This window comes from Littorina saxatilis, linkage group LG10 (genome assembly GCF_037325665.1).
Source record: "Littorina saxatilis isolate snail1 linkage group LG10, US_GU_Lsax_2.0, whole genome shotgun sequence".
NCBI classification, from domain to species: domain Eukaryota; kingdom Metazoa; phylum Mollusca; class Gastropoda; order Littorinimorpha; family Littorinidae; genus Littorina; species Littorina saxatilis.
Window position 1 is genome coordinate 36,147,993 of NC_090254.1, and position 7,762 is coordinate 36,155,754.

The window sequence follows — 7,762 nt, forward strand, 5'->3', positions numbered from 1 at the left end:
AGTGTGTGTGTTGTATTGAGTGCGAACGTGATTGCAGGCATGCGGCGCGCGTGTGTGTGCGAGTCGACTTTTCTTTTCCTTTGTATTATGTTGACAAACATGTACATTTCAATGTTCTATTATGCATTATGTATTCGTGTAGGTAATGTTGTAATTAGTAATACTGTATGATTGCGATTGACAATTGTCCTTTTATTGTCTTTATTTTTATGTCTTAGTTTAGCAGGGACAGATTGTGAGACTAGGCGTGAGCCTAAAATATCCATCCTTGAGTAATAAAGTTCGTTCGTACGTTCGTTCGTTCGTTCGTTCGTTCGTTCGTTCGTTCGTTCGTTCTCTTCTCTCTCTCTCTCTCTCTCTCTCTCTCTCTCTCTCTCTCTCTCTCTCTCTCTCTCTCTCTCTCTCTCTCTCTCTCTCTCTCTCTCTCTCTCTCTCTCTCCCTCTCTGCGTGGTGTGTGTGTGTGTATGTGTGTGTGTGTGTGTGTGTGTTTGTGTGTGTGTGTGTGTGTGTGTGTGTGTGTGTGTGTGTGTTTAAATGAATAAGATCAAAACAGTGACAAGTTACAAGTGCTTTCTTCAGTGGGGCTTTATTAATAACTCAAAGCCAAATGGTGAAAACAGTGACACATCTCAGAAACAAAACCAAAGATTCCACAAGCAACTACGCTTTTGTTAAAAGAATTCTAAGTAAATCATAATAAATGTAATGTTTAATAAAACCCTCTCCATTAAAGAAAGAAAAGAAACAAAATTAGACAATTTGTCTCTGTGGTCATAAATCAAGATCACATCTCCGTAAACATAGATTGTAGGCAAATGTTTTGTTTCGCTGCATGTTTATTGTGGTTTGATCTTCACCACTCACTCAAAATGAGCACATTGGGGAAAGGCTCCTAATATGGATCGGCTCCTAATATGGACCACCTCCTGTTCTGACAAACTAACGACGCTAGACCGCTCTGGTTAACTTTCACATGTCAAAACAGTTGCAGAAACACAAACCTCAAAACCGTTAGGCTTTTTCACTTTTTGACTCACATGCGAAGCAAAAGTGAGTCTATGTACTCACCCGAGTCGTCCGTCCGTCCGTCCGTCCGTCCGGACGTCCGTCCGGAAAACTTTAACGTTGGATATTTCTTGGACACTATTCAGTCTATCAGTACCAAATTTGGCAAGATGGTGTATGATGACAAGGCCCCAAAAAACATACATAGCATCTTGACCTTGCTTCAACGTCAAGGTCGCAGGGGCCATAAATGTTGCCTAAAAACCAGCTATTTTTCACATTTTTCCCATTTTCTCTGAAGTTTTTGAGATTCAATACCTCACCTATATATGATATATAGGGCAAAGTAAGCCCCATCTTTTGATACCAGTTTGGTTTACCTTGCTTCAAGGTCAAGGTCACAGGAGCTCTTCAAAGTTGGATTGTATACATATTTTGAAGTGACCTTGACCCTGAACTATGGAAGATAACTGTTTGAAACTTAAAAATTATGTGGGGCGTATGTTATGCTTTCATCATGAGACACATTTGGTCACATATGATCAAGGTCAAGGTCATTTTGACCCTTATGAAATGTGACCAAAATAAGGTAGTGAACCACTAAAAGTGACCATATCTCATGGTAGAAAGAGCCAATAAGCACCATTGTACTTCCTATGTCTTGAATTAACAGCTTTGTGTTGCATGACCTTGGATTTTGGTAGGAAAAATGTGTAAAGCAGTTCTTAGTGTATGATGTCATTGCTAGGTTTAGTTATTTGACCTTGACCCTGAAGGTCAAGGTCATGTAAAGGTCAAGGTCAAGCATGTGAGTCGTATGGGCTTTGCCCTTCTTGTTGATTTATTCTTCTTGCCAAGCCTCACTATACTACAATACTACGTATACAACTAGGAAGACATTCCGTTTACGCGAAATCCCATTTTTGCCACAATCCAAAATGTCGCAAAATAGGGATGGCGGCGAAATGGGATGACGGCAAAACGGCATGGCGACAAATTGGAATGTGGCGCTAGTGGTATGACACGGTGGTAACATGTTGTGAAAATGGGATAACGGCGAAAGGGGATTGCGCCAACATGGGATGTGGAGCTAATGGTACATGATATGGTGGTAAATGACACTTGGCCTGTGAAATGTCGCGAAATGGGATGGGGGTGAAATGGGATAACGGCGAAACGGGACTAATAAATCCCTTGACTTTGGGGTAGCGCGACTTTGTTAAGTACTGCTAGCTTTCCACTGGGCGGAAGCGACCCGAATTTCCAAGCGATGAGACAAAAAAGTAATGACATTCTATTTTCTCAATAGATCCCTTCACTTTGGAGATGATGAGTTAAATATCAGGCGCATTTACGTGATTTTACAAATCACGGGTTAACATGTGTGCCCAAAGTGGGTATCTGATTGGCTGCGGACCTGGGTGCACAAAGCGGGCGTTCTGATGGGCTGTTATGACGGTTAGTCCGGAGAAAGAGAACGAGGGGAGAGGGAAAGAGGGAGTGGGGGGGGGGGGGGGGAGTAGAATCAGAGGATAACGGCGTGTGTCTATCTGTCTGTGCATGTGTGCGAGTGGCGTCACTGATTCGACAAAAAGCGTGCATGCTAACCCTCACCCGAGACTGTATTATGAACTATTTTACACTTTTTCTAATCTAAGTCTAACTTTTTCTAAGTTGAAAAAAGGGCGGCCCCCGAATAATGTAACAATGGTTACATTATTCGTTTTTGTTAAATTATTCGTTGTATCAGACGCAGCATTATAAAGGGAAAAGTCAGTGTCTCTAGAATGGATGTGCATACTTTCCGGTTTATGAATAATGAGAAAGTTTATTTGGGCAGATTGCACTACCCTCTGCCAGCGGGAGGTAACGTCTGCTTGGACAGCAACATCGTGCTCAACGGCTTTCTTGTCCCGGCTGGGGTGAGATCATTTTGTTTATTTCTTTCTTGTGAGATTTGTTTTACTGCCTAATACACAGTTCCGCGGCCATCATTTTAGATTCGCACATGCGCACATCTTTTTTTACGAGCACTTTTGCTTCTTCTTCCTCTTCCTGTTTCCAGTTTTTGACTCACATGCGAAGCAAAAGTGAGTCTATGTACTCACCCGAGTCGTCCGTCCGTCCGTCCGGACGTCCGTCCGTCCGTCCGGAAAACTTTAACGTTGGATATTTCTTGGACACTATTTAGTCTATCAGTACCAAATTTGGCAAGATGGTGTATGATGACAAGGCCCCAAAAAACATACATAGCATCTTGACCTTGCTTCAAGGTCAAGGTCGCAGGGGCCATAAATGTTGCCTAAAAACAGCTATTTTTCACATTTTTCACATTTTCTCTGAAGTTTTTGAGATTCAATACCTCACCTATATATGATATATAGGGCAAAGTAAGCCCCATCTTTTGATACCAGTTTGGTTTACCTTGCTTCAAGGTCAAGGTCACAGGAGCTCTTCAAAGTTGGATTGTATACATATTTTGAAGTGACCTTGACCCTGAACTATGGAAGATAACTGTTTCAAACTTAAAAATTATGTGGGGCACATGTTATGCTTTCATCATGAGACACATTTGGTCACATATGATCAAGGTCAAGGTCACTTTGACCCTTATGAAATGTGACCAAAATAAGGTCCACTAAAAGTGACCATATCTCATGGTAGAAAGAGCCAATAAGCACCATTGTACTTCCTATGTCTTGAATTAACAGCTTTGTGTTGCATGACCTTGGATGACCTTGACCTTGGGTCAAGGTCACATGTATTTTGGTAGGAAAAATGTGTAAAGCATGTGAGTCGTATGGGCTTTGCCCTTCTTGTTGAGATAATGCTCATCCGCAGATCGTTTTTTCGAGAGTTTTTTCTTCTTCTTCCTGTTCCGGTTGATTTGAAAAAGCGTCGATTCAGTCGGCAGAAAGTGCAATTTTGTAGTCTTCCAGCCCTGAAATTGCTTATGAGTGTTCGAAGAAAGAGTGTAAAGGTTCTACGGATTACATCGGGCACACAAGCACGCGATGTTGTGTCTCTCTGTTTCTCTGTCTCTGTCTCTCTCACTCTCTCTGTTTGTCTCCGTCTGTCAGTCTGTCTGTCTGTATCTCTCTCTCTTCTCTCTCTCTCTCTCACCCTCTCTCTCTCTCTTTCTCTCTCTCTCTCTCTTTCTCTCTGTCTTTTTCTCTCTCCCCCCCTCTCTCTCTCTTTCTCTCTCTCTCTCTTTCTCTCTGTCTTTCTCTCTCTCCCCCTCTCTCTCTCTTTCTCTCTCTCTTTCTCTCTCTCTTTCTCTCCCCCCCCCTCTCTCTCTCTGGTTGTCTCTGTCTGTCTGGCTGTCTTTTACTCTCTCTCTCTCTCTCTCTCTCTCTCTCTCTCTCTCTCTCTCTCTCTCTCTCTCTCTCTCTCTAGATCTCTTTCTCTCTGTCTTTCTCTGTCCCCCCCCCTCTCTCTTTGTCTGTCCCTTTCGCTCTCTCTATCTCAAGTATAATAATTAGAATAATCTCTCTCATTTGCGAGCCTGAATGTAAGAAAATAGTTGTTTGTTTGCGCTCGTAAAGAAATAATTATATCTGCTCCCCCTCTCTCTGTTTCTCTCAGTGTCTCTGTCTCTCTCTTTATCTCTAGCTCTCTCTCTCTCTCTAACACTCTCTCTAACAAGATCTCTTTCTCTCCCTCTTTCTCTCCCTCTCCCCTCTCTCTCTCTCTCTCTCTCTCTCTCTCTCTCTCTCTCTCTCTCTCTCTCTCTCTCTCTCTCTCTTTCTTTCTCTCTCTCTCCGTGTTTTTCTCTCTCTTTTCGTTTCTGTCTGTCTGTCAGACTATCGACACTCTCTCACTGTCTCTGTCTCTATCTGTCTGTCTGTCTCTGTTTCGGTGTATCTTTCTGTCTTTCTGACTAGCCTACCCCTCTCTCTCTTTCTCTGTTTCTGTCTCTGTTTCTGTTTGTCTGTCTGTCTGTCTGTCTCTGTCTCTCTCTCCCCCACCCCCAACAATCATGACGCATGACATGCCGTCAAAACTAATGATGTGGTGAGGACAGATGAAGCTAAGTTTCGCCAACCCAGACGGGCAGGGGTCTGCGATGGCTCATATATGTACTGTTTTCTGCCGTTTTTAACGAATCCTTTAAAGTTTGGTTTTCCAAAAGTACCCTATGACACGATGTAAGTGGCAAAGAACATTCCCTGAAATTCCCGTCTCAGTCGGTAGAGCCGTTTAGGAGCCTTTAGTCATCAACACACACACACACACACACACACACACACACAGACACACACACACGCACAGACACACACACACACACACACACACACACACACACACACACAGAAGCGAGCTTTAAAAGTTAGATGAAAATGGACATTACAGTTATGTTATGTTATGTTATGTTATCTTATCTTATACCGGCACGGTTGGCCTAGTGGTAAGGCTTCCGCCCCGTGATCGGGAGGTCGTGGGTTCGAACCCCGGCCGAGTCATACCTAAGACTTTAAAATTGGCAATCTGGCGTCTGGCATTATGGGGTGCTAGGACTGGTTGGTCCGGTGTCAGAATAATGCATTGTGACTGGGTGAGACATGAAGCCTGTGCTGCGACTTCTGTCTTGTGTGTGGCGCACGTTATATGTCACAGCAGCACCGCCCTGATATGGCCCTTCGTGGTCGGCTGGGCGTTAAGCAAACAAACAAACAAACAAACAAACTTATCTTATCTTATCTTATCTTATCTTTAGACTCCGATCGTCATCAACACGACACGGACATCCAGAAACCCCTCCTTGTTTGACCACCCAAACCAGTTCTCCCCGGAAAGATGGTTGGAGGGTAGCGCCAAGAACGTCCCCAAGGTGGCCTACGTTCCAGTCGGGGTCAAGGACAGCTTGGGCACCTTCGGCTTGAACCTAAGCCTTACGCACGTGGCTATCGTCAAGGTGAGGGTGGGAGTGGTAGAGGTGGAAGGGGAAGGATTTTTTTTGTTTTGGGGTGGGGGGGGGGGGGGGGGGGTTGGTTGTATTGGTGTGTGTGTGAGGGATAAGGGTGGTGCGGGAGGTTGAGTGTTGGGAATCGGGCTGGATTAGGATGTTGGAGAGAGAGAGAGAGAGAGAGAGAGAGAGAGAGAGAGAGAGAGAGAGAGAGAGAGAGAGAGTATTGTGTGTGTGTGGAGTGCAATGTAATTTTGAGTGTGTGTGTGTGTGTGTGTGTGTGTGTGTGTGTGTGTGTGTGTGTGTGTGTGTGTGTGTGTGTGTGTGTGTGTGTGTGTGTGCTTACGTGCATGCGTGCGTGCGTGCGTTCGTGCGTGAGTGAGTACGTGTGCGTGCGCACGTGTAAAAGTATTGTGCACACACTGACTCGCCCCCTTTTGTCCTACATAATTGTGCGAATGCATGCTGTCATTGCAGTCACATTGTCGTAGACTCCTGCCGACACGCAGACACATTTTCACCGACACTCTTTTGTTACACGTACTCTTGCCCCAGACCTACTTTTACTTCAACTGTTTCGCTCTCTTTCTCTTTCTTTGTCTTTATGTTTCAATCTATCCGTCTGGTCACCCCCCCCCCCCACCCTCTCCCTCACCCGACCTCTCTATCTTACTCTCTCTCTCTCTTTCTCTCTCTCTTTCTCTCTCTCTTTCTCTCACTCTCACTCTCTCTAGTCTCTCTCACTCTCTCTCTCTTTCTCTCTCTTTCTCTCTCTCTCTCTCTCGCTCTCTCTCACTCTCTCTCTCTCCCTCTCTCTCTCTCTCTCTCTCTCTCTGTCTCTGTCACTCTCTCTCTTCCTCTCTCTCTCTCTTTCTCTCTCTCTCTCTCTCTCTCCCTCTCACTCTCTCTCTCTCTCTCTCTCTCTCTCTCTCTCTCTCTCTCTCTCTTTCTCTCCGTCATCATCATTTCTTTCTTTCCTATGTCATTTTGTTTTCTTATTGTGTGTTTGTGCGTTTCAACGACAGACTGTAAGAACAGCCTTGAATCTTAATCCTTGTAGAATCAAATTCAGTTCAGTTCAGTTCAATTCAGTTTAATGAGACGAATGTTCTCGTGCCCCGTAACAGATTCTGCAGCAGTACAAGGTGGACGTGATCGGAGGGACCCCCAAGCACCTGGACACCGTCTACACCCCCTTTCTCTCCCCCAAGGAACCGATTCCCTTCGCCTTCACCCCGCGGAAGGCTCCTGGCGGCAAGAAAAAAGCCTTGCCCTTTGAGCCTCCCAAATAAACTCTGCTCGCTTCCACCTCTTCGTTTTTTTCCAAGGGTCGATGATCATACAGCATTTTCTTCTGAGTCAGTTACTGGTTCACTCGGCTGGGCAACACGTGTGATTTGTTCAGTGCATCTGATGACAGTTTCTCAGCTAAAGGCGGTCCCGACTGGAGCTCGAAGTCGACTTCGCGAAGTCTTTTTACCGACAACTCAGTGCTAAAGCTTCGTGCGGCCAGCTTTGCGAAGTGTACTTTGCGTTATCGACTTCGCCCCGTTAAGGACAGGCTTAAGTAGAACCTACATAGATAGGGCAGACGTATTCACTCTGGCACGGTATAGGAACGCAAGTGAAAGAAAGAACACTAGATAGCGAGAGTTTCAGTCTGACTCTCTGTCTGCCCGCCCAAATAATATTTCAGTCAGTTTCTGATGTGACAGATGCAAACAAAAGCACACACACAAAAAAAAAAAAAAAAAAAAAAATCAATCTACGGTTTACTTCATGTCACTCTTCCATGATGATCAAGGGAAGTAAGAAAACGGTTTCCTTATAAATAATAATATGGGACACCT

The 7,762-nt window shown here is 44.7% G+C and overlaps 1 protein-coding gene across 2 annotated transcripts in view; it reads left to right on the forward strand.

Annotated features, from left to right (window-relative positions):
- LOC138978701 (1,25-dihydroxyvitamin D(3) 24-hydroxylase, mitochondrial-like) overlaps positions 1–7,762 on the forward strand; it is a 21,484-nt gene extending 13,722 nt beyond the window's left edge. For both annotated transcript variants that reach the window (XM_070351494.1, XM_070351495.1), the window contains exons 9-11: positions 2,847–2,928; positions 5,724–5,921; positions 7,040–7,762. In XM_070351494.1, the coding sequence (XP_070207595.1) occupies positions 2,847–2,928; positions 5,724–5,921; positions 7,040–7,204 (445 nt within the window). In that variant the 3' untranslated portion in view covers positions 7,205–7,762. The remainder of the gene's footprint in view (positions 1–2,846; positions 2,929–5,723; positions 5,922–7,039) is intronic.